Below are 26,986 nucleotides of genomic sequence, written 5' to 3'. Positions count from 1 at the left end.
TCACCTCTGATGGTGCTCTGGCTTGTGAGGTCCTCCTGGTCTTGTGGAGGGATTAAAGGAGGTGTTCTGGAACACTGGGGGTGTTCTGGGCGCTGCTCAGGAGGAACTCGAGGTTTTACCCAAGGTGAACATTACCATGATTTGCTGTAGAAACTTTATCCTTCAGTCAGGGACAAATCTCAGTTCTCTTGTTGGAGTAATTAGTTTTAATGCTTTTCAAAGGAAGGGCCTGTGCTTCAAAAAGCTTCTGTCCCTGTCCTGAGCAGAGGTGTCCATGCAGACACGCTCATCTCACAGCGGGCATGGGCTGGGGGGCAGAAAGAAGAGCCATCTGTTAATGGTGCTTGGCACCCTTTGCTGCCCTCAGAACCTCCCATACAAGTCAAATTTGGGAGATTGACACATTGTGGTGCAATTCCACCTGGGTCTGCCTCATCCTGCCTGGTTACTTTGGTGTAGTACCTGGATCCTGAGCCTTCATCCCAAAAATCTTCCTCTTCTCTGTCAAAGCTGTGTGTGCCACTGAAGGCTGAATGAGGACTCTCCTTTTCTCTATTCTTGCTGCTGCTGTACTTGGCACATGCTGAATGATTTATATTTTTGGCAATTTTTTAAAGCACAGGCAGATTTATATTTACAGCAGTATTGTGTTAAAGGAAAAAATTGTTAATTCTGGACAGATTAAGCTCATGGTGATGAACAGCCAGGAATTATCTAATTCAGAAAATAGGACCAAATGGGAAGGACAAGGTTTGAAGTCCCACATTCCCCTTACTGACATATACCCTGGAGAGGACAGACCCTGCTCTTCCCCTCAAGGGCTGATTCCTGAGGGAGGAGAGCAGTTCTGTCTCCTCTGCAGTGATCTGACCCCGCACACAAGGGAGCAGCCAAAAGCTCCAGCAGAGGATGTGTGGGAGCCTTGGAATAAAAGGGTGGTTTCAGGGAATAAGAAACTTTTTACAAGTGTCATGTGTGAAAGTTGCTGGCAGACAGAGACGAGCTCTCAGTGGGTTTGTGTCAGTGTTGCCTGGACTATCATGCACAGGGCAGACAAAGCTGGAATAAATACCAACTCCTTCTGTGTAAATGTGATACTGCTGTGATGTGCCAAAATGACAACATCTGATGTTTTCACTCGAAACAGACGCAGTGTTGTTTCCTTCTACAGATGGGAAAACTCTCCCATTTCAAATCCCATTCTTTTCTAATGTGAAGACGAGGCCAGCACCAGTGGGGTTAGGAGCAGGGTTAGTGGTGCTGCAGCGTAGGAATCTCCACCCAGAAAGCAGGTGAAAGATTTTGCTGTCAAAGAGAAAGAGCACAGTACAATTTTCTAACAGCTGGCTCCTCCTGTAATGGAATCAGAGAATGAACTTCTCTTACAGTGGGATGTGAGCCACGCTGGATCTGCTGGGTTTAGCTTGTGCTGGATGACTCCATCCTGAAGGCCCTGGGGATTTGAATGAACTGGGATTCAGCGCTCTGGCTTTGGCTTGTGTCCAATGTTAACAGAGAAAAAGTATTCAGGGGCACCTCGTGCAGAACCACCAAGTGAATTCTCCCTTTCTGCTTGCCAGTGTAAACCACAGATGCCATGTAAAGCCGGCACAGGAGCAGGACTGTGCCCAGTTGCACTGGTCAGAGATTTTCTCAGTTGCCCTCCCAATGCACAGGAGTCTTGTGCCAGCCCTGTGCCACACTGTGGGATTGTGACTGTGACCCCCCTGTACTGCTAATCCTGTAGGATTGGGGCAATTATCCTGGCTTTTTTTCCTTTTATTTTTTTCAGTTGAGCCAGATGATTTCTTGGTACAACTGGATTCAAGGGGACATTTGCATCCTTCCAAACACCACCCCCAAGCGTGCCCCTCTAAACCTTTTGTTTACCGATTTGCTGACCTATCCAGAGCTGGAATCAGCACCTCGTTTTGCCCTCAAACACAGCCTGTGAGCAGACAGCTGATGGTGAGAGTGAGAATCACTGAGGCAAAGTTACCGTGAGGGGATGGAACAAGGCACTAGGACCTAGGAGGCGTCTCATCCACCCTGGCAGGAATTTCTTGCTTGGAGCTCAGACAACAAAGGCAGAGTGAGCCTGGTTTTCTTTCTCTGAGCATCTCCACCCTGCACGCTGAAAACCGGTGAGTAGAGCTTTCCTGAGTGACTTGCATGCAGAAAAGTAACAGAAAGGAGGAATCTTTTCTTGCTGCTTTACAGCATCTGCAGCTCATTTTAAAATCAAAACCCCTGCATCCTCTGATTCATTCCCGAAGTTGCTTGGCTGTTTCATTGTTCAATGCATGACACCAGACTGAATCTACCCCGGCTGGCATCGTGGGGGGAACGTCCCCAACTCGGGGTTTCTCTGTGGAATGCCTGCATTGTCATCTGCCTCCCCGCAGCCTGGGGACAATGATTTTTTTCTCGCATGGGTCACGCTGACATTGTAAAATACAGGGAAGGAGCTTCATTCCGACGAGTGTAAAGGGCGGGGATGAGATAGCAACAGCTTTTCCTGGGTTTGTACCTGGCTGCCAAGCGCTGTAAATCCCCTTTCAGCCCTGTGTTAACATGAGAACCACATCCATGAGGTGCATGTGCCTGGCGCTGCTGGGGGAGAGGAAGGGTCTCTATTGCAGCGTTGGGGGGTGTGTGGGTTCCTTCTCCTTTTGTGCTGGGGTTTGGTGCAGGAGAAAGGTTGTTCTCGAGCATAAACTAGAGACAGGGCAGAATTCCTGCTGGCTGGGTGTCAGCTCCAGCCTCGGCTTTGCAGTGCCGGGAGCCCCCCGTGCTCAGAACAATGAAAGGTGAGGAGCAGGGGCGGCGTGTCCCTGGGGCACGGGCACTTCCAGCTATTAAATCGCTTAGGGCCGGGAGCAGCGGGGGTGGAAATAGCCCCTTTATTTTCTCCTCCTCATTAAACGGGAGCGAAAATGCAATTCAGAGGGGGCTCGGGCTGAAAAGAGCTTACCGAAGCTGCGTTTCAATGACAGATTTTTCTTTGCAGTCATTTCTTCTTGGAGATGTAGGCTGGTCCTGGGAATTGATTGATGGGCTAGGAGGGGGCTGCGGATAGGGGGAAGGGTGGGCTGGATCTCATTGCTAACCCTTATTGAACAGGCTGTCACAAAGAAACTGCTTATTCCCCTGCGACCATTCTTTCATAAATGCCAGTTTATTCTAATGTTAAACATTTAGATGCTCTGGGTCCTTCCGTGATTCGACAGATTGAAGGGCTGACTTACTAGGATCTCCTTGTTTTCTGTTGCCAAAGGAAACCTCACAGGGCTCAGAGGTTTAATTCATTGCCAACTGGTGTTTGGATGAGTTTTTTTGGGGGCTGAGTAGTGATTGCCGTGTATCCCTTTGGCCCCAAGTCCCAATTTGCTGCACTTTGAAAACTCCCAGGTGCAGGAGGAGCAGGCGGCTCTCTGGAAACGTGTTCCCTGCCCCCAGTAGTTGGATCCCTTTCAGAATGCGAGGACCCCTCCTACTCTCAGTCCCCAGAATCGATACAAATCTGGGTCAGGGGAGGGGGCGCTTCCCAAATGCATCTGTCCTGCTCCAGACACAGCCTTAGCGTGGTTCTGCTCTCTGGATCGCGGCTCTAACCCGTTCCTTTGCCCTCCTTCTCTCCCCATCTCCTTCCTGCCCTTCAGCTGCAGATCTTTAGGGCTCACCAAACTATGGAACTTGATTTTGGACACTTTGACGAAAGAGACAAGGCGTCCAGAAACATGCGAGGCACACGGATGAACGGCTTGCCCAGCCCCACTCACAGCGCTCACTGTAGCTTCTACAGAACCCGGACCTTACAGGCGCTCAGTAACGAGAAGAAAGCCAAGAAGGTTCGTTTCTATCGCAACGGGGACCGCTACTTCAAGGGGATTGTATACGCCGTGTCCTCCGACCGCTTCCGAAGTTTTGATGCCCTCCTGGCGGACCTGACCCGCTCCCTGTCCGACAACATCAACCTGCCCCAGGGCGTGCGCTACATTTACACCATCGATGGCTCGAGGAAGATCGGCAGCATGGACGAGCTGGAGGAAGGTAACGAGCGTCAGCATCCCTTGGTGCAGCGAGGAGGAGGAGGGAGGGATGGGGAGGGGGCTGCACCACTCGGGGCTGCCCGCAAGGTCACCTTTGCCGGGCTCTGGGGGTGCCGAGCCCCGCTGTGCCCGCCCGGGGCTGGGGCCGCCCCCGCCGTGTGCCCAGCGCCCTGCAGGTGTGCGGCCGGAGGGGCGTGGGGCTCACAACGGTGTCCGTGTGTCCGGCTGCTGGCTGTGTCCGTGTGTCCGGCTGCTGGCCATGTCCCTGTGTCCGGCTCCTGGCTGTGTCCGTGTGTCCGGCTGCTGGCCGTGTCCGTGTGTCCTGGCCGTTGTGTCCGCTCCGGCGTGTCCGTGTCCTGGCTGTGTCCGTGTGTCGTGCCATTGCCGTGTCCTAGTGTGTCCAGTGTCCTGGCCGGAGCCGTGTGTCCAGCTTCTAGCTGTGCCGTGTCTACGTATCCTAGTGTCCGGCTCCTAGCTGTGTCCGTGTGTCCTGGCCGTGTCCGTGTGTCGTCCAGCTCCTAGCTGTGTCCGTGTGTCCTGGCCGTGTCCTAGTGTCCGGGCTGGGCTGAGCCCGTGCTGGCGTGTGTCCAGCTCGGGTGGGTGGGGTGTCCGCTGCTGGAAGTGTTATGTATCCAGCTAGGGGCTCCGTGTGTTCCTGGCGTGTCCGTGCCTCGGGGGCTGCCTCAGGGTGTCCCCACGTCTGTCCGGGTTTGGTGAGCCCGTTTTGGGTTTCGCACACGGTGGGTGGGGATGAATGGGCAGGGGCTGAGTGTATTCCTGAGTGTGCTCAGGGCTGGGAAGGGTTTGTGCTCTCTGTTTAGGGGTTTTTGGGTATGGCACACACTGTGTGTGTGCTCAGGGGTGTGTTCAGGGCTGGGAAGGGTTTATGTGCTCTGTGTAGGGGTTTTTGGGGTATGGCACACACGGTGTGTGTGCTCAGGGGCTGTGGGCTGGGCTGGGAAGGGTTTGTGCTCTCTGTTTAGGGGTTTTTGGGGTATGGCACACACGGTGTGAGTGCACAGGGCTGTAGGATGGGCTGGGAAGGGTTTGTGCTCTCTGTGTAGGGTTTTTGGGGTATGGCACACATGGTGTGAGTGCACAGGGCTGTGGGATGGGCTGGGAAGGGTTTGTGCGCTCTGTTTAGGGGTTTTGGGGTATGGCACACACGGTGTGAGTACTCAGGGGTGCGGTCAGGGCCGGGCAGGCACCTGGGGTGTGGAGAGGGTGCTGGGGTGCGAGGGCAGTTGGGAGGGCGTGGGGGTCTCTGTTTGGGGAGCTGTGCAGGGATGTGTTGGGAGTTCACACAGCGTGATTAGGGAGGGGATTTAACGAGCGAGGCTCGTGAATAGAGAGGGCGTTTTGGGGAGGTTGTGCTGGGTGAAATTTGGGGTTTATGCGTGCGGCTGTGAGGAGGGTGAATGACGGGAGCTGTGGGGGTTTCTTTGCGCTGGGGTTCGTGCTCAGGGGGTGTGGAGGGGCGCGGGGCTGTCTCTAAGGGGGTCTGGTGGGTCTGTGAGGGGGTCTGGGGGTCTCAGAGATGCGCACGGAGGGCACGGGGAGGTCATGCGCTGCAGGGCTGTGAGGAAAGGAGCGCCTCGCTGCCTTTGGGGAGCGGTCGCTGCGCTGGCTCTGGAGCATCCTGGGGGTGCTCGGGGCAGGGCCGAGGTGTCCCCGTGTGCCCAGGGGCTGTGGCTGTGCCTGCTCCTCCGCGGGGTGAGGGATGAGCCCCAAATCGATGCTGCTCGGTGTAGGGGTGCCCTGGGGGAAGGTTTGCTCAGCTGCCAGCCCCGGGTGCTGCCCTGCTCGCTGCCCTTCCCGGCGGGGCCAGCACAGCCCCGGGATGGCGTTGCAGAGATGGACGGGCAGCGCTGCCTCCCTGCGCATCCCGAGGCAGCTCTGCCACAGCACAGCGGGGTGGACAGAGGGCACCACAGCCACGCTGCTTTTCTGTGCCCCGAGCAATCCATCCTTTGTTCGGACCTGGAATATCCTGTTGCAGGAGGGGAGGTGCTCTTCCCTTTTCCTTGGTGTTTTTCGCCAAGCAGACATCCCTGGCCGGTTTGGTAACTCCCGAAAATCCACGAGGTTTTTGCCTTGAGCGAAAGACAATGGAAGTGAGGCACGAACTGCAGGGGCAGCCTCGGCTGCGAGTCATTGTGTGACCTTGACTAAAGCAGCTCTCCCTCGAATTCCTTCTCTGGCAGGCAAGATACTCATCTCCCCAAAATACTTCTCAGGGACAAGGACGTGGAATAAATCTTGGTTTCCATAGAGGAGTTTTCCTGGGAAGAAATTGCTGCCGTTCAGAGCTGTGATGCTTCCTGGTGGAGTTATTCTCAGCCCATTTACAGCTGTCGAATGGAGGTGTGGCCTCTCTTAATTTTAGGGATTCTGCCATGTTTCATTCTGGTCTCTTAATATGGCCACAGCCTTTCTCTAAAGGGAGCTCTCAGTCCTGCTTGTCCTAGGTTTTATGCAGATATTCAGAAATAACTCCAGGAGAAAATGCAGTCCTTTATTCTCCTTTTAGACTCTTCCTCCTCTTATACTCTTCCTGCTTTTTGGCAGTTAAGAAAGGTTTAGTTGTTGCACCTGCTTTAAATGGGTTTTTCTGCAGGTAAGGAGGTACCTACTTCATGAAAATACATTTTTCCGGTTGAGGTACAGACAGGAGATGCTGGCATTTGGGTTCTGGCTTTGTTCTGCCAAAATGGCATCTGGAAACTGAAGAAGAGGCACTAAAACCAAAATGGGATTGCCTGTGTGGCTGTGTCCTCAGCAGAGCATCATCTGGGAAAATAAAACCTGAGCAGAGTGAAGACAAAGGAATCCATTTTTGACCATGCCAGAGTAGGTCTGCACGCTGTTATTGATCCCATATTTCTAGGGGTGACCTACACTGCTGTTGTAGAAAAGCAATTTACAACACTGTGGTTATAACCAGTCCTCATGGTGAACTCTGCCCTCAGCTTGGGTGTTTGCATAGCTGTGTACAAAATACCTGTGTGCCAAAATACAAAATACCTGCATGAAACCCAGAATTTGGGAGTAATTCTGCTGCGACACACAAGAACAGTGCACACACAACCAGGGCATGTCAGGCTCATAAATTGGCTTTCTGCTTGGAGACTGAGGGTAACCAAACCAATGCTTGTTGCTATAATGGGGCTAATTTATCATTGCAATTTCCAATAAACCAGTAGATTCTAGGAAAAGTCATCAAAGAGGCTCATCTCAGTGGTTTGATGGCAAAAACTTGTGAATTGCTGACAATATTTCACATAATGTTCACTTGATTACTTCTGATTTAAAAATGTACTTACATAGTGTAGCCTGAGTGTAGTCCTGGAGGGTAGAGAATGATATTGCACAGCCCCAATATCTACAGACAGACATTCCAGGTGAACAAAACCCACGTGGTGCGCTGCTAATTAACTGGGGCTTGGAATCACCCTTTTGTTCTCCAGACCCAGAGTTCTTCCCTGGCACTCAAGGTTACTCCCATAATGAGAACAAGTGAAGTTTTTCACACTCTTTTTTCCACACTTTTTTTTTTTCACATTCCTTCCATCTGTTGGGCTGAACCTCTTGGTCCTTTCCTGTACTGCCCTCTAAGATCTCACATTTTGGAAGCCCTCAGAGCTCTGTCACACAGGTGCCTTTTGCTGCCAGCTGAGTTCTCCCTCACTGGTCACAGGTTGGGTTTTCCATTCTTTTCCAGGGATCTGTCTCATCTCCCAGTGACCTTCTCTCAAAATCCTCCCACCTGATCATTTTCTTCCTTCCCCTTTTCAGTCCTAGCAGCCATCTTCCATCACTGTAGGCATTGTCTCAATCCTGACTTCCTATTTTTAGCATTCAGTTTTAATATAAATAAATAATAAGCTATAATAATGATTATTAATAATAATATAAAAATAAGCTTTAATATAGAGAAATAATGCACCTGCTGGTGTTGCTTAGGACTGCATTCCTCCTTAAACTCTGTGCTGGTCAAGTTCAGGGCAGATCCTGTTCCAGCTCATCCTTCCACTTGTGTCCCACTGCCCTGGCTGGGTCAGGAGTGGATGTTGGCCCAAGGTGCTGCTGTTTATGGTGGCAGATGAATTTTTTGGAAAATAGCACCATGTGGGCTTTATTCCCCTTCATTTAGAATTGGTTCCAGTGGCCAGGGCTTTGGGAAGTTGATTTATGGAGCTGCATTTACTGGTGAGTCACTTGTAACTGATAATTCTGTGCCTTGTGCTGTGATCAAACTTGCATATGAGAGATGCTGAAATAATCATGTGCCATCCTTTGCAGCCTTTCTCATGATGATCATAGAGCAGCTTGCATTTCATCCAAGTTTCAGCAGAAATTTAGCTCCTTTGGTATCTGGACGTGGGGGTTTGGTTCATTTTGAGCCTCTTCTTGTAGATTTGATGTGATGAGATGAGAAATTGTCCCACCTCAGCTCTGATTATTTTTTGTCCTTGAAAGGAGGGCTGGGTAGAGGTGGAAGCTGATGTTGTGCATTGACTTCAGCAGCAAAGGTGGCTTAGGAAATGCTGCTCTTGGCCACTTGTTCCAGTCTCCATTGCCCCATAAATTAGTTCTTTGTGGGACAAAATGAATTTTTTTTTAGCCCTCTCCATAGTTTTGTTGCTTTCCCATATTCAGCTTCTTGACATAATGAAATGGACAGTGAGGCACACCCTGGGAGAGAAGGCAAGGCACATCCCAAGGTGGATTTTATGCCCTGTCCTGGGCTGCTTGTTTGAAATTTGCCTTTGTTTCAAATCAAACTCTAGAAAAAGCTGAGTAGGATATGTTTTGCTCAGTGTGGTTTTATTGCAAATGTTCTTGGGCTGTGTGAGATATTCCACCAAGTGATTCCAAGCTTTTTGTATCCTGTCATGCCCTTGGGAATATTTTCCATAATCTTGTCCAGGAGTATTTAAAATAATCATAGGAGGGGCTCCACCCTGGGACTGAAGAGTCTGTTGTGTGCTGGGACTGAGGGGTTCATAGGAAACATCCTGGAACCTCCACCCAATGCGTGTGTTCCAGTTTGCCTGGAAAAGTGGAGTTCCTGCAGTTCCATACTGAAACCTTGGTAACCCGCGGAATTGTTTTCTGTGGGTGTCTGTTGGCCTGATAGCTCAGCTAATTACATCCCACAGAACAACATTTCTCCATGGGGCTCTGTTTTATTTGCTTGCTCACCCCAACCAGGACTGGTGTGGTCCCAGAATTCTTTAGGGGCATCGTGTGGTTCTGAACGTGATTTCTAATCAGGCATTTCTTCCACTTCTCCAGGAAAACAAGAGGTGCTTCTGTTCATGGAGGAGCCAAGGGAAGGGAGCTCTTCCAGGGCTCATTTTGCCATGCTGGAGTAGGTCTTTCTAACTGGAGTAGGTATTTCTAACTGGAGTAGATCTTTCTAACTGGAGTAGGTTTTTCTAACTGGAGTAGGTCTTTTTAACTCAGGAAGCATCAGCAAGTTCATGCATTTGAAAGTCAAGGCCTCCTCCAACACCACATGGAATGAACTCTGCAAGGTGTTAAGTCCATTTAATTCCTGCTGCAGGCCTGGTAAATTCCATGAAACACAAAAGCTGGGCACAGTAGCACATTCTCAACTTTGCAACTGCAGAGCTAACAGCCAGAATAATTGACTGCTGCCCACAGAGACTGTTCCTGGAATAACTGTTAACACTTAGACATTCAAAATGGCCTCAATCCAGCTTTCCTGATTTTTCTCAAAAGACTTCTGCCCACAGTTCATTATCCTTGGAAAGTTGCTGGTGCATGCTGAGGAAGGATAAGTTTTCCTGAAAGCACAGCCTGTCATTTTTGGTATTGTCACAGGGAGCTGCTCTAAGAGGGTTGGAGGATTAGCACTCATCCGGAGCTTAGGGTTTTTCTAAGCAACCTTCTCCAAGGCAAACCTTATCTTTGCTGAGATCATCCCTTCTTTAGGAGCTGCATAATCTCCTTGTGCCTCCATCAAATCGGTACCACTGGGATGTGTCATGCACTTGGAGCAATTCTGTGTGATGCAAGCCTGGCTTCAAATGGCAAATATGATGGTCATGACAGCAGCTCTGAGGTCTGCAGCCAGCCCAGCCATTGCTGAGGGCAGGCAGGAGCAGTGGGGAAATGCCTTGGCTGCTTTGGTGGCACCATAGGAATTGTGACACGTCTGGAGCACGCTGGCATGGTGACAATGCTCATCCCCCTGTGGGCTCTGGCTCTGCAGTGTAAAAAGGGCTCTGAGCTGGCCCTGCACTGAACCAACACTGTCCTTGGCACCACAGGGGTTTTGTCAAGGTGATGCTCCCCAGCCCCAGTGCAGGGGTGTGTCTCTTTGGGGCTCCCTTTTTGGGGTTTGTTTGGAATTAATGACGTGGCTGTCCATTGTACCTTCTCGTGGCTTGCAGTGGGATTTCTGCACAGCTGCTTGCTGGCTCGAGACGTGCTCCTGAAAATATTTGTGCACAGATTTTTGTGCTTGGTGCTGGGAGCAAGGGCTGGGAGCAATGTTCTTCTTGGAGCTGTTTCTTTTGCTCGTGACAAGATCTCACATCCTCTTCCCATCCCTTCTGTTATGCTGAGCACATCTTCTGCTCTCACGCTGTGTCTGTCAGTCACATTTCTGTGCCTGGCACAGTTGTACACCTTGACTTCTCATTACAGGCTTAGCACAGACAGATGTGGCACAGAAACCCACAGAGAGCCCACTCCTCCCTCCATGGTAGCTCTATTCCCTGTAGGATTTCTCTTCTTTATCATCTCCTGGCCACGTTGTGCAGTTCAAAGCTGCAAAGTTCACAGGTCTTCAGCCCATGCTTGCTCAATCCTGCTACCACCATGGTAAGGTTTGGGTAAAACTCCACTGTGGGAGGTGAAATACACTGTGGAAAATGTGCTCCTGCCTGGCAAATGCATGTGCCTCAGTGAGGAACTTGAATGATGATTTTGCTGCTGTTTGAGGGTCATAAACTGAGTTAGGGAAGACATTAGTGGAAGTGGTTTTTAAATGAAGTTAAAGCTTCAGGTCACATCCTTAGGTCAGGGAGGAAGGGAAGAAAAGCTCCTCTTCCCTGGAGCTGTGCTGCTGTGACTGCAGAGATGCTGCTGAGCAGAGCTGCTGCTCTGAACTGCTCTTCTGGAGCGTCTCTCCAAGGAAATTTCTCTCCAGTTTTAGAATGGAGTACAGCACGGATTTTATTTGCTGGAGTTTGGGCTAAATGAGACAAAAGGCAGATTCCATTTTGCGCTTGTGAGTGTGAGCACAGCCCCAGAGGCTGTGTGTGGATCTGCACAGCTGCCCAGGAGCACATCTGTGGAACAAACCCTACAAGAGCTCTGCCTTCATGCCACTGTTCCCTTTGGTGTACAGTGCTGTAAATCCACAAACAGCTGTGCTGTGCAGTGAGCAGCTCAAAGGACTCAGCTGGAGCTAAGAGCAATGGTACTGTACCAGACACATCAAGAATCTCTTCAGCTTACTTTAAAATATGCAACTTGTTAATAGAAAATATGCTCCAGCACCTCAGGTGTCTACAGAACACAGTGCAAATGTGCACTTTCTTTCACTGTGAAAATAATACAGATGAAGGCCAAATGCAGATGAAAGTCAAGTCTTGCCACACTTCAGTGGCTGATAGTTTATTTCTGTTTTTCAGGTGGGGAAGCAGAGGTGAATGTGAGGTCAGGAGCTGGCACAGGGGAGCTGGGGTGACAGAAGCCTTCAAATCACTAGTTCTTAGTGCTGCATTTAAACAGAGAAATCCCTTTTCTCAGAGGATAATGCACAGTTCTGCTGAGCACACTTAGGAGGGCTCTGCTGCCCGGGGATTATGGGCTTGGGAAGGCTCAGGTTCTTAGGATGGTTAATTCCTGGGAGCATTCCAGACTCCTTGCTGCCCTTCTCCCAGTCGTGAAACTGGAGAGAAGCCTGGGCCTGCTCTGCACCAGGTGTTACTTGGCTGAAGCAGATGAATAAACCACAACTTATCACTTATTAATCAGAAAGATCTGAAGTATTCAAAGCTTCTGGAAAACGATATCCCCAGAGGGAGTTTTGTATAATGCGTGGTACTCTGGGGGGCATATTTGAGTTTTTATTGAGTCAGCTTCACAAAATGTTGGGGATTAAGGAGCTCCAGCTATGGGCAGGGCTGCAGGGTTGGTTTATTGAGTGGTATTGCTGTCAGCAAATAGAGATTTTTACTGTTTGTTCAGGCCAACAGAACCTGCTGGTGGGATTATTGTTGGTTTGGGGTATACCCACTGACAAACTGCCCAACTGTGTGTTCATCACAAACCTTGTCTGCTCTCCTCTGTATTTGTATTCCATCTTTAGAAGGGGAAACAGAATATCTGCTTCCTGTTGATCAAGGATTTTGGTCATTTTTATACACCTGACGGAGAAGAGCTGCAGTTGGTGATGCAAATACCACGAGTGGGCATCATGGTGGCAAATTGAGTACAAAGGTGGGGTTAAAATAAGTGAGAATCCTGCATTTTTTCTATGGCTGCTCGTGGCATCACACCCTGGTCAGTAATAAGGACAGAAATACACAGAGTGCTGTTATAAGCCTGTTAAAATCTGTTTATTGTGTGTCTGTTGTGGTCTCACCATGGGTTCTGGTGCCTCCATCAGAAGTTCAGTGTAGTCAGCTGAAGGAGCTCCAGTATGAACTTTATCCTGGGCATGGTAAGTGCCTGGGCCACGTGAAAATCAGTGGGATGTTTGGAAATCCCTATTTTGCCAACTGGATGTCAAATCTTGTCCTAGAGATCCCTGGGTGGGAAGCCAGACTTGGCTGTGGGATAGGCTTTTCAAAGATGTCTGAGCCTTGCAGTGTGCAGTCAGGGACAGACAAGGAAATGCAGCCAATCTGTTTTTGGTAAAGAAGGAGTTTTGGTTTTTTTTTTTAAATTGTCTTTCAAAATAGTTGAATCTGTATTTTGATTTTAAACATATTGTAGTACATGAAAAACTTAATTCTGTACGATCAGACAAAGAAAACACCAGAAGAGACTCTAAAATCCTACAGGTCATGCCTTCAGTTCCTATTAAAATTTTATCTAATGGCGAGACGAAAGCTTCTTCCTCCAGCAGTGAGTGACTTTTTTTCAGTGCAGCCTGAGTCATTTCAGACCAGACAGCTACATTCCCTTAGGGATACTGGTTTACAGTCTCATTCTACTAATAACTCTTCCAGCATCCATCAGATTTGCAGGCCCAAAAGAAGCTCCTACAAATCCTTTAAGGTGCTTTTAAAACCTTGGATAGATAGGATCCTGTAAATTACAGACAAAGCCTGAAACTAATTTTGGGTGGAATAGGGAAGGGCTTTTTGGGAATTACTAAAAAGACCCTGTAACTCTTCTCTGCCATGTCTAAATTCAGATTTAATGTATTTTTGGTTGGTATCAGCCATGTAAATCAAGGAGTGGTATTTGGTGCAGTGTTTAATCTCAGCTGCCGCTAGGTCTGTTCCCTAATAAACCACTGATGCTCCAACAGTGCATGTTTGTTATGCCTGCTAGATTTATCAAGGCTACTTTTAGTGGAGACTGTGCAGGACAAGATTTTGATTATTTTTCAGGCATGATGCAGAAGGCACTTTTGTAGATGAATGTTGATGTCCTCTTGGCAGGGAATGACATGCTGAAGTAGCACCTAGGTCTGTAAAGATAAAGGGAAATCTGGCAAATTTATAAAATAATCAAGGTGGTCGAATGAATTTGGTGTTCTGAAGCTCTTAGAAAGCTTAGCTGCATCTTCAAGCACCTAAATACCTTTATAAATCAACCTCTCTCAACCCCTGGTTCACGTGACTGTTTCTATTTGCTGATGGCTGACTCGCTTACTTTGTGGAAATACCAGCAATATTTAAAATTACCATAAATATAGCATTAAAACAAGGCAGAATGTTTTAAGAACAAGCTGTTGTGGGAGTGCTAATGGGAACAATTATCAGTGGTGTGCATGATTCACGGGGGAAGAGCACAGAGCTGGTGCTTACTGTAGAATCTCGTTTCTTCCTCAAGGCGAGAGTTACGTCTGCTCGTCCGACAACTTCTTCAAGAAGGTGGAGTACACCAAGAATGTTAACCCCAACTGGTCTGTCAACGTGAAGACCTCTGCCAACCAGAAAGCACCTCAGTCCCTGGCCAGCAGCAACAGTGCCCAGGCCAAGGAGAACAAGGATTTCGTGCGCCCCAAGCTGGTGACCATCATCCGCGGCGGGGTCAAGCCGCGCAAGGCCGTGCGCGTGCTCCTCAACAAGAAGACTGCCCACTCCTTCGAGCAGGTCCTCACTGACATCACTGAAGCTATCAAACTGGAGACAGGGGTGGTCAAAAAGCTCTACACCTTGGATGGGAAGCAGGTAGGACGTTTTACAGATGTTACATCTTTTTCTTCCTCTCGTCGTGCGGCTTTGCTGACTCAGAGCAATTCTTGAAGGCTAAAATTAAGCTGAGATGATTGCTGCCATCTGTTGCCTTAGAAGTATGGCTTCTCATGCCAGTGGTTAGGTTACTAAATTTTCCCTGATATTAATACCAAGTAAAGAATGTAGCCGTGGGTCTGGGTGGAGCAGATGCTCACCCTGCACGCCGGCGTGCAGTGCGTGTCCTCTGGGCCAGCTAAATAAATAACAGGGGGGCTTGGGCTCACAGCCTCCAGCTGCTCTGGCTCTGCACTCACTGGAAGAGCTCTCCAGCTTTGGCTTCACTCAGAGAAAACGTGTTGCTTGACTTTCCTTGCCCTCTGGTGAAGGCTTGCTAAGATAAAGCGATTGATCCAAGCATGTTCTTCTGGCCAGCTCCAGAGTGAGCAGGGAAAGTGTGGAACTGGGGAGTGTTTCCTTGACTAAATGCACGAGGAGGTAACGTGCAGAAAGAGTCAGAAATATTTAGCAGGTCATCAAAATGGGCTTCATGTCTACATGTTGCTGGAACTGAAGGAAACATCTGTCTCTTGTTAGCAGCTACACAGCAACGAGCCATTTCGTATTGCTGTGTCTATGAAAAGCCTTAAAGGAATGTGGGGGATCATTTTTAGAGCTGGGAAGAGCTAGATTCTTCAAGGACGATTCTGAGCTTGATTTAACATTTCTGTTTATTGTAATTGAGGAATGATCTTATTTTTGTCACTATTTTTCCTGCTCCAGATTCTGGAGTCAGGCAGCACATCTCTTATGTGGGTTTGGATGCTGGCTATTCTAGGGATTGATGTGTTTGCATTAAATTAACTCTGTCCTGTCTCTTGAGAAAATTATTCAAGGACTGGCTTTGCCCAAGGAAATGCAGATTTTACAAATAAAAATGTTCATCCCAAATGCCGGTTCCTACAATGTCCTGCACAGTCCAGGAGTGCAGTGTAGTTCCTGGGAGAGCAGCATGTCACTCTGACCTGATGGTCTGGTGTCCCTGCCCATGGCAGGGCTTGGAAATAAATGATTTTTAAGGTCCCTTCCAACCCAAACCATTCTGTGGTTCTTGCTTTGTCCCATCCTGTGTCCTGCACATTAGTTACTGTCTGGTTCCAGCTTCAGATGCACAAAAAATCCCATCTGTCTGCCAAAGCTTTCCTTTCCCCTTATCTCAACACAGCACTTCTCCTTCCTCAGATGCGCAGTTTGAACATGAGAGGGTGCCTGTCCACAGACACAAAAACCTGCTGGAAATGAGCAGTGATACCAGGACAGGTGCACTGGAAACCTTGGGAGAGACCAGGGAAAGAGGCAGGAGATTCTCAAATGACCTGTGCTCGCTGAGGTGATCACACCTGGGCACAGGCCATGCCCTTGGGGTCACAGCAGCTTCGCAGAGGGTTCCATGGTTGGATCTGGCCTGAGAGCAGCTCCCTGCTCATGCTGACACAGAGTCCTGCTGTTCTCCCAGCTGGAAAAGGGGATCTTCATCTGAGCCTGTGAGTGGCCTCAGTTCTTTGAGAGCTGCTGGCAGCTTGGGGGTGAGATGTTGCTTTGGATGGTGCAGAAACAGGGATGCTCCACATGCTTCCATCAGGCTGCTCTCTTCTCCCCCTTTTAGCTGTTTGCAGGGGCAAGTGCTGATTCCCTTCCACCTCTGGCTGGACAGCAAGACAGGATCAGCCCTGATATGACATCTAACTTGTTTCTCTGGCTTTATAATTCACCATTTTATGAAATCAGATATTTGCTTGCATGTTGGAGATGTTGCTGGGAGATTCAGTGTGTGCAAATGTACACTCAGTAATGCATTTATTGAAAACAGTGGGACTGTGATTTGGCAATAATGGGATGTTTGGCATTTGTTTGCAGCACCAATTGCTGTCAAAGCTTCCTGAGGAGCAAACCTGGTTCACCAAGGCTCTGTTTTTAGTGGAAGGTTTCCTTTGATGCTTGTTCTTCATTACAGATGTGTGTTCTCAGTGTGGAAGTCAGAGCTAGAAGGTTATGCTGGCTCTTAGGGTTTCCATGACATACTGCTCCATAAAATCTGACCTCCTGATATGACATTAGGGGGTTTTGCATGTCTGATGCTGACATTAGAAAGAGATTACTGCATGCGTGGTTCTGACAAACAGCGCTTTATTTTCAGGAGGAAATATTCATGCAAAAATGCAAGCTGCTCAGAGCTGAAATACTGACAAGAATCCTGACAGTCTGTCTCTTTGAGTGCCATCAGAGGCACGTTGCTCCCTCTGTTGTGAAATGATAAAATTTACAAAAGGAACGTACAAAGGGAAATCATCCTGCCTCAGTCCACGAGCTGGAACTTAATGAGGGGAGATGATTATTTTATTTATAGGCATTTCCATAGTGCTCATCAGTGCAGTAATCAAGATGCTTTAGAAGTACAGACAGTGGTGTCAGTGACAGGGTGGTGTGAATAATTACATTTCTGTGCACTGCAGATCTGCTGCAGTTGGAGTGCCAAAGCAGCTAATTGAGAGATGGTGGGCTGTGTTTGAATAAATGTAGCACTCAAAACAACAGTGGGGTTAGGTTCTTTTAATGAAATTGTGTCTTTTTATGTCTTGGGTTGGCTGGAGAAATATGGTCCTTGAAGCTGCTAAATTAGCATCTTGTGTTGAAGTAGTTTATTTAACTTGCACATATTTCTGATGTCTGTACTCAGGCTCCTTCCCTCCCTGGAGCACAGCATTACCTCTGGATGCACACCCCTGAGCCCAAAAGGTTTTTCAAATAGTTGACCAAAAATGAGTCATGACAGGGGATCACAACAGAGATTTAACTTTGGAACTTCCATGGCTGTACAGGAAGTGGAGTGGGTAAGGGAATTCAGTGCATTAAGCAGATGCTGTAATGGGCCCAGTTCAGTACTTGGTTCTGTGACTACAACTGCTGTAGTGTTGAGATATAAATATAGACAATAAAAATACACACATCCAGGATTTAATTTGGTCAGGCCTGTGGATCATGCTGGAAAACAGTTATTTTGGTAGATTCTTCCTCCTTTTTTAAGCTCCTAGTTCTACCCAACATCCCAAATAAGTCTGGGTTCCTGGGAGGCCTGGCTGCTTCACAGACACATGATGACAGCTCCTGCCCCACGTCGTTAACAAACCAAATTAGAAAGCAGAATTTGAGACCCTGGATGGAGTTGCATTGGGATGTTTTGGATGCAGTAGGCTGAGCTAGACCTTGCAGAGGTTGTGTGGATTTCCTGTCCTGCTCATGCTTGAGCTCCCTCCTCACCATGGTGCCCAATGGGTCGTTGTTCACAGGAGGCTGCTCGACGCCTGGCAGCCCCAAGCTGCTGCTGTCAGCACCTTGCCTTGCAGGTGGGCTCTGCCTGCATTCCTCCCTGCCTCTCAGGGACCTGTGAGAGCTGATGTTCTGTGCGCCCTGAACTCCTCTTTGCCTGCCCTGTATTTTATTCCAAGGGCTGTGAGTTGTTCAGCCAAGTGCCTGAAGAGATGCAGTGACACAAATCAGTCCTTTTTGTATTGGTCATTGGCTGAGTTTGGTGATACTCTGAAATTCATCAGGCATCAGTCTGAAATTCATAGTCCAGTTGTACTTTAGCATTAAGATATTCTTTTGTGGTGTGGAATTTCTTCTTTTTCTCCAGCTGTTTTATTGCCATGCCTTGATTAACTAAACACCCCATTGTGTGACCCAACAATTATCATCACCAAAAAATAAGCAGAATAGGTGCTGTTCAGAGCAGGGAGAGCTTGTGTGCTTCAGCTGCACATAAACAGAGATATTCTGGTCAACAAGCAGGGAGCAGATTGTGGGTTTAACCATGATAACATCAGTGATCTCCTCTGGCCTTTGAAATCTTCAAACAGGGGGAGAAGCCTCCCAAGCTCTGCTCATTGGCTGTTCCCTTGCCCAGACACAGTGCTGCTGCTCCAGCTGAGGGTTAGCTGTCTCATCAGATGAAATTACATCCATTTCCATATGTCAGGGCACTTGTGACTGCACTCCCAATAGAATTTCCAGTCTTAATAAAATGGTCCCCTCTAGCAGCCTGAGCTTTGATAAGGATATCAAGCGGCAGGTGATGAGGGGAGTCCATCCTGTGTTTGCAAAGCTGATGCCAGTGCCCCGGGGGCCAGCCCACCTCTCCTGGCCAGGCAAGAAGTTTCCATTTCATTTTAGATTTCCTGCACTGAGGAAGGGCAGCAGCCACAGAGGGAGAAACAGGATGACAAAGTTTACAGCAAGTTTAAGGTTGAGACCTTGTGATCAAAGTCAATAAATTAGTTGATAATATAGCATCTCCTATTAGTTGATAATAGGAGATGTTGATTAGTTGATAAGTTGATTAGCATCTCCTAAATTAGTTGATAATAAAGCATCTCACTGCACTAAGACGTCTCTACTTGCACTGGAGAAACCAAACTTTGGAGTTGCTGCAATGATTTTAAGCTGGTATTTGGAAAAAAAAAAGTAGTAAAAAATTAATCAATCAAGTGTTGATAACAGCAGTGGACCAAACTCTTCCAGGATAATGTAGATTTATTGATTGTATTAATGCAATTGTATGAATGAGACATGGAACAAGGTTTGTGCTGAAACAGAAAAATGTCTGTAGTCTGTAATTGGTGCTGAGGAAGGAGGTGACGCCTGTGTGACTGTGCCCGTAACAGCTGCACTGCTGGGAGATCAGAGGGAGCCTGTTCCCTGCAGAGCCCTGGCAGGAGTTAACTCACACCCTGAGGCACCGGGTCCAGCATTACAAAGTGAGCAAATTGCTTTGTGCTATTGCACACCTTGTGGAGAAGGATGTCAGAACAACTCCTCCCTCTGGGTTGGTTGCCTTTTAGGATGCTGAAGAGCTGCCTTAGAATGACCCCAGAACACTCAGTTCCATGCACTGGTGTTGTCTTGTTTTTTAAGTTTTTTTTTTATTTTCTGATGTTTACATTCTTTTAACGAACTTCCTCACACACTTTATGTAAAGAACTTATTGTTTTGCATTCTTTTATAGAAAAGGAGAAATTTGATGGACTGTTGGTTTGTCCAGTGTCATTGGAGAGGTGGCACTGTCACCTTCCAATCCACTGTCACTTTTAGAAATCTATAAATGCTGGAGTCAGAAATTAAACACCCTCTTTTTTACCTTAAGAGAGCTGTGTGTGCATGTTGTGGTATTTTGTGTCTTACAGCGAGACACTGGAATTCAGCCTCAGAGGAAATCGGAGGGAAGAGCAGGAGAGGGGAGCAGTGTGTTCTGTATCCCACCTTCTGTAAAGCTCTGCACAGCCAGTGCCAGGGGGAGTCCCACCCTCCCTCCTTGCTGCACAAAGCTGGAACAACAAACCCAGATCTGCTTTGCATCTGCTCCTCAGCCCTTTCCTCTCACAGCTCCTTCTGAGATTTGCCAGGCCCCGTGTAAATCTCCCATTTTGATAGAAGAGTCCAAGTCTGGCTGGGCAGAGGAGCTGAGCAGGCAGGATCCCAGCCCACATCCCTCAGGATGGGGATGAACCCAGCTCTCTTCTCCCCAGGGCTGAGCAGGCAGATCCCAGCCCACATCTCTTAGGATGGGGATGGATGAACCCAGCTCCCTCCTCCCCAGGGCTGAGCAGGCAGATCCCAGCCCACATCCCTCAGGATGGGGATGGATGAAGCCCAGCTCCCTCCTCCCCAGGGCTGAGCAGGCAGATCCCAGCCCACATCTCTTAGGATGGGGATGGATGAACCCAGCTCCCTCCTCCCCAGGGCTGAGCAGGCAGATCCCAGCCCACATCTCTTAGGATGGGGATGGATGAAGCCCAGCTCCCTCCTCCCCAGGGCTGCTGCAGATGCTCTGGCTCAGGGTTTCGCGTGAGATCACTGCTCTGCAGCAGCAGGGAGTCATGCAGGGAGGATTAGGAATAATGTATGGGCTGGAGAACTTCTGAACCCAGCCACTTACAGAGCCAGACAACACAGCCTAGTTCTCCTTCTTCAGGGAGCTCTCAGTGCAAGCTGCAGCTTCAGCACTGCCTGATTCATGCAGTGACTAGACACTAACACAGACAAAACCAATTAGTCCACAGGTATCCCAGAAGGATTTCAGCACTCACTAGAATGAGCAAGCCCAGCTTCCATGAGTGTGTAGCTAAGTACTTAGGATAAAATATTCAGAAGACTTCTTGAGATGTTATCTGAAAACCTTATGCTTATTAATTTCTGTTTCCCCTGGGTCTGTGGGCCACAGGATCTGGGTGAAGAGGGGCACTGTGAATCCTGATTGCTTGTGCTTCCTAAAGCTGGCACAGGCTGATCTCAGCAGCTGAACTCCCCATCAGACCTGTTCTCCTGTGACCTGGTTACCCCTGGTGGGGTGTCTGACCACTCCTCAAGACAGGTAGTGATGGGAACAGGGGAAAATGGATTTAAACTCTCAGAGGGCAGATTTATTAAGATATTGGGGGAAAAAAATTCTTCCCTGTGAGGGTGGTGAGTTCCTGGCACAGGTTGCCCAGGGAAGCTGTGGCTGCCCCATCCCTGGCAGTGTCCAGGTGGCACTAAATGAGCTTTAAGGTCCCTTTCAAGCCAAACCAGTCTATAATTCTGTGTGTAGAGCAAGGGGGGGCAGTGGAGGACAACATCATCTTGCAGACTTTGCTGGGTGTTTTGCCATTGCTTTGCCTCACTCTCAGGCTCTGGAGGAGGTGTCATCCCCTGCCTGCCATGCACAGGGCTTTGTGTACTCACTGGCTGGGGTAGAAATCTCTGTAAATCCGTTTTTCTCTCAAGGCAGCGAGGCTCCCAGTCCACGAGCAGGCTCCAGAGCTGCTGTTTGCTGGAAATGGTTGATTTTAGAGCCGTGCACTGACCACGCTCCACATGAACACCTGCTCCTCGTGCCACAGATGGCAGGCTGTCAGAATTATTGAAAGATGCAGTCAGAGCTGACCTGGTGACCTGGGAGTGTTGGCCCCTGGTTCTGCATCCTGGTGCCATTCACACCCCCAAAGAGACGTGTGCTCAAAATTGGATCCTCAGCAGCATCTTTATTTTAGCAGCTCTCTCTGTCATACAGAGTGACACGTTCCCTTTTCACTCTGAATCCCAAGAGAGAAGAGGATTATTCACTGTAGTGCCAGAGGGTTTATCTTGGAATAAATGGGCTGAAAATGAGCAAGGGAAATAAGGCTGAATATCTGGAGCTGTGGACAGGCCAAGAAAGCCTTGTTGTTTTTTCCATTGTGAGTTTGTGTCATTATGTGAAACTTAAGTTTCTGGTTCCTTTTGATGCTTCAGCAGCAATCCCACCAATGTGAATGAGAGTTTCTCCTCTCTGAGAGGGAGAAGGTTACACTTAAAATATCCTGAGCAAGGGTGTGGACTCTTGTAAATGTCTTATTTTGATCACCTGGAATAATCAAATATGTGAATTTCCCTTGTTTGTAATGAGGAAATATCTTGCTTATTCTGAATTCACAGAATAAGCAGAATTCAGTGAATTCTGTGCTTACTCTGCTGTGCCAGGGTCCTTAGTGTTGGGCTGTGAGTAGCATCACACATTATTTCTGCTCACCTCTCCTTACCTGCAGTAGCTCAAAGACTGAGCAAACACCCCTGAATTCCCTCAGGGGGACACACCTTGAGAATCTCCTGGTGGCTGGTGCCACGTTCTACATCTTCTTGCAAGTTCACCTCTTTTTCTTGACTGCCTGAAACCATTTCTTCTTTTGCCTTCCCCTCCCTTACTTGCCTTCAACCAAAGACCAATTCTTACTGGCCTTCAACCAAAAAGCTGTTTTCACTCAGTGGCAGGCAAGTTATGAGACAGCTCACACTTTTCTCTAGGAAAAGCCTGCTCTAGGTGTGAATAAATGTGATGGTTGTCACAAGGGTTCTTGGGATGAAGGGAGAGACGAGAAGGTTGACTCCATTATCAGAAGGCTTGATTTATTATTTTATGATATATACATCTATTAAAACTATACTAAAAGAAAAGCAGGAGAGCTTTTCAGAAGCTTGCTAAGCTAAGAATAGAAAAGTAAAGAATGAATAACAAACTTTGCTCTCTCGGACTGTGTCTGAGAGAGCTCAGTTCTGTATTGGCCATTATTTCTAAACATCCAAGCTGGGCCAATCCAGACGGACCTGCTGCATTCCACAGCAGCAGACAACCTATTGTTTACATCTTGTTGCTGAACTTCTCAGCTTCAGCAGGAAAAATCCTGAGAGAAGATTTTTCAGAAAAGAAATGTCTGTGACAAATAAAGGCAAACAACCAGGTAACAGAGGCTGGGAGAAATGCTGGGATAGAGCTGTCAGCCAGCACAACAGCATTTCCTCCTCTCTTGCCTCTGAAACTGCGCATGGGCTGAGCCAGATTATCCATTTTTGTGTCTGGTGCCGGTATCTGGATGGAGCTTAAATATTAAGGGCTCTGTGAGTGTGAGAGGTTGTCAAAACCCTCCTCACCCTTTCTTTTGGCCATGATGCCAGTGGCCACAAAGGTGTTTTTATGGCTCAGTAAGGGAAGGAGGGACAGCCTTGCTCACCTGCAGAGGATGCAGCCTCCATCCACCCTCAGCTCTGCCAGGAGTGACAAAAGACACACAGAAATGCGTCTGCATAAAGGAGCTGAGGAGGAAAATCCAAGTTGGATGCAATCCCTGGAGCTTTTCCTAGCTGGCTAAGGCGGCCCTGCACACATGGGGAGGTGCAGAGAGGAGCTGTGAGAGCTGAGGGCTGTCCCAGTGCTCCCCAGGCTGCAGCACATCGATTAAAACAGAGCTGGAACTGCAGGCCTGCTCCTGGAGATTTGCTCAGGCTGAATAGGGAGGAATAAGCAGGGCTAATAACCAGAGCATTCACTGCTCCCAGCCACAGGCACACCCTGTGAATGTCCAGCCAGATTATTATTAAATATCCACTGTATAACACTTGCTGGGTGTTATACAGTGGATATTTAATAATAATCTACACTATTAAACCCAGTTCTAATTCTCTGGTTAACTGCAAGCACTATGTGTGTGAGTAAACACGTTTTTATCTGTATAAATACATTTTACTAAGTGTTGTACAACACAGCTCTGCAGCTCAATTTGCTGTCTAAGCAATCCTAACTCTTCTTGTAGTTAAAGAATCCCAGGGACTGGGATTGTTGTGCTCTGATATCCTGGAGCCACATTATTGTTTTTTGTTCCCTAACCCTAATAAATCAAAACGAAAGGCATCTCACTGCCTTTGGTTTTTAACTGCACTTTGAAGATGTTTGCTTACTTTTACATTATTCTTTGACATAAATGCAAATCTCAGTTTTATTAACAGTTTTAAAATTATCCACGTAACCTAAAATAAGTAGGAAATTAATGTGTATTAGCTCATGGTGCTTTTGTATTTTATTTTATCTTGAAAAATACTTCAGAACAAGGATTCTTCAGCTAGAGTGGCTGCTAGATCTATCCTACCTTTTACTGTTTCTTTTTTCCTTCCCCCCCCCAAATGGGGGATTTAGTTATGAACAAACCCTGACATATGAGATAATATGTCCCATTGATTAGCAGGATTTTTGCAGGGGATTTTGCTCCAGTCAGACCTGGCATGAGAGGTCAGTCCTGCCAGTGCTCCAGGTCTGAGCTCTCTTATCAGGAGGACAATGAGCTCAAGAAGCTTTGATTGGCTCCCCAGGAATCATTATGCAGCCCCTGGGCCTGCGGGGCAGCCGGGGAGAGCAGGGCTGGGGCTCCTTCCTCCCTCCCTGCCCTGCCCTGCCCTCACCATCTGCTCCCTGCTGCTTATCTGCTGCTGCTGCTGCATGCCCTGGGGCTGCAGGACCCACTGCTTGGGTAGTGGGCATCAATCCCTGGCTGTGGGCATCAATTCCTGTCTGTGGGCATCAATTTCTGCCCATGGGCATCAATTCCTGTCTGTGGGCATCAGTTCCTGGCCCTGGGCATCAATTCCTGTCTATGGGCATTAATTCCTAGCCATGGGCATCAACTCCTCTCTATGGGCATCCATCCCTGGCTGTGGGCATCCATTCCTGGCCATGGGCATCAATCCTTGGCTGTGGGCATCCATTCCTGGCCATGGGCATCAATCCTTGGCTGTGGGCATCAATTCCTGGCCATGGGCATTCATTCTAGTCTGTGGGCATCAATCCTTGCTTGTGGGCATCCATCCCTGGCTATGGATATCCATTCCAGTCTGTGGGCATTCATCCCTGCCTGTGGGCATCAATTCCTATCTGTGGATATCCATCCCTGCCCGTGGACATCCATCCCTGGCCATGGGCATCAATCCCTGCCCATGGGCATCAGTTCCTGTCTGTGAATATCCATCCCTGGCCGTGGGCATCCATCCCTGTCTGTGGGCATCCATCCCTGCCCATGGGCATCAGTTCCTGTCTGTGAATATCCATCCCTGGCCGTGGGCATCCATCCCTGTCTGTGGGCATCCATCCCTGCCCATGGGCATCAATTCCTGTCTGTGAATATCCATCCCTGGCCGTGGGCATCCATCCTTGGCTGTGGGCATCAATTCCTGTCTGTGAATATCCATCCCTGTCTCTGGGCATCAGTCCCTGGCTGTGGGCATCAATTCCTGTCTGTGAATATCCATCCCTGTCTCTGGGCATCCATCCCTATCTGTGGGCATCAATCCTTGGCTGTGGGCATCCATCCCTGGCTGTGGATATCCATCCATCCATCCATCCATCCATCCATCCATCCATCCATCCATCCATCCATCCATCCATCCCCCTGGCCATGGCATCAGTTCCTGGCCATGGCAGAGCACTCCAATCCCCCACCTGAAGCACATCCCTGTGGTCCTGGCAGAACAGTTTCTGGTTGCAGCTGTTGTTTTTTGTGTCTTTATTCAGGTTCTCTGAGCAGGGAACACAAATGGGTTTAGGAAAGCATCTCCTGGTGTGTGCACTCTTCTGTGAAAGAAACATTTCCTCAAGTTATTGCTGTGCCCCTTCCTGTGCCCTTCCTCACTCCCTCATGCCCAAAATAGTGCAGGAAGAGGAGCAGAGTGGGACTGATGGTACCTGCTGTCCTCTGTGTGTCTGGCAGTGAAAATACACCAGGAAACTCAGCTTCTGTGCTGGATAAATCAACTGAAAGACAAAATTGTGAAAAAATGTGCCATAACATGCAAAAACCCCTTTCACCTTGCTGATCTATTAATATAAAATAATAAAACCATGCCTGGGGGAGAGCCAATAAACATTTGGACTTCAAAATTCATTAGGAAGGAAAGGCTCCTGCAAAGAAACCTGAGGTAGTGATAAGAAGTGAAAATGTTACCACAGATTTGAAACAGGTTTAGAAGAAGAAACCAGGGTAGAAATAACTTCTTATCAGAGTAAAGAAAAATACCAATAAACAAGTGGTGTTTACTATCTTCTGGAGTGATCTGGAGGTGGGAGCACTTGGTGAAGATGATGAAAGGACTGTGGTAATAAAAAGCTTGGGAGACTGAGATGAACAGGCAGTGTAATGGATGATCGTAAGTTCAAAGCAGCACTGGTAGAAATTACTCTTATATTTGTCTTTTTAAACTAAAAATAACTATTCTGGAGAAAGGATTGCCTTGCTGAGGCAGGCTAGTAAATAATATCTTAGCAGAGAATGAAAACAGCATGCTAAAGCATATGGTACCCATTCAAAATTCACACAGAAAAGAGCAGCTTTAAAAAATATTGCTGTCTTCCATTTATCTTTCCACTTCACCTCTCCACATTCTCAGATGTGTCTCAGAGAATGGAAGGAAATAAAGAGCTGCTCCAGTGGCTGTGCTGTGCTCCCACCTTCTGCAGCACCCAGAGGGCTGGGCTGGCTCCTGCAGGTTCTTGGGGACTCGAGTTCATGCAGGGTTTTGGAGCTTGGTGAGACACCAAGTGGGGGGTTACAGATGTCAGAGCCTCTTTTCTCTGGAGTGCTGAGGGCTGAATGACCCCCTGCTGCCCAGTCTTGCTGTATTTTTGTGCCTTTGAACCTGGGAGTTTGGCTGTGGCTGGGCTATGGAGGTGACCTGGCTGCCAGGTTCACTTATTTTGGAGCCCCAAAGTTTCCAGTTGTGCAAAGATGCTGAGAGAAGCTCCAGCTGTAGCTCTGCAGATGGGGAATACCCTGAATTTCTACACATCTTATCCCCTGGCATGGCATGGCATGGCATGGCATGGTGCAGCTGTTCTGTAAATAAAGGGGGTTTCTAATAAAGATGGGGGCACATTTTTAGCCTGGGACAAGGTGTAAGGGTTTTAGACTAAAAGAGGGTAGATTTAGATCAGATAAAATGAAGTTTTTTACAATGAGGGTGCCCAGAGAAGCCCCTGGATCCCTGGAAATGTTCAAGGCCAGGTTGGACATTGGGGCTTGGAGCAGCCTGGGATGGTGGAAGGTGTCCCTGCCCATTGCAGGGGGCTTGGATGAGATTCCCTCTAAAGGTGCCCTCCAACACAAACTGCTCTCTGATTCTCTGGTGGAACCTTCGAAATGGTTCATGAATATT

At 48.2% G+C, this 26,986-nt stretch overlaps 1 protein-coding gene across 5 annotated transcripts in view; it reads left to right on the top strand.

Moving 5' to 3' along the window:
* Positions 1 to 1,783: 1,783 nt before the first annotated feature.
* The window catches only part of DCX (doublecortin), an 83,190-nt gene continuing 57,987 nt past the window's right edge, over positions 1,784 to 26,986 (top strand). For 2 of the 5 annotated variants that reach the window (XM_030967977.1, XM_030967976.1), the window contains exons 1-3: positions 1,785 to 2,144; positions 3,663 to 4,053; positions 14,100 to 14,440. In XM_030967977.1, the coding sequence (XP_030823837.1) occupies positions 3,690 to 4,053; positions 14,100 to 14,440 (705 nt within the window). In that variant the 5' untranslated portion in view covers positions 1,785 to 2,144; positions 3,663 to 3,689. Of the gene's footprint in view, positions 2,145 to 3,159; positions 4,054 to 14,099; positions 14,441 to 26,986 lie in introns of those variants that run through there. The other 3 variants (XM_030967974.1, XM_030967978.1, XM_030967975.1) reach the window with 3 other exon arrangements.

This window comes from Camarhynchus parvulus, chromosome 4A (assembly GCF_901933205.1).
Source record: "Camarhynchus parvulus chromosome 4A, STF_HiC, whole genome shotgun sequence".
In the NCBI taxonomy this organism is placed as follows: Eukaryota; Metazoa; Chordata; class Aves; order Passeriformes; family Thraupidae; genus Camarhynchus; species Camarhynchus parvulus.
This window is presented reverse-complemented; position numbering and strand designations above follow the sequence as displayed.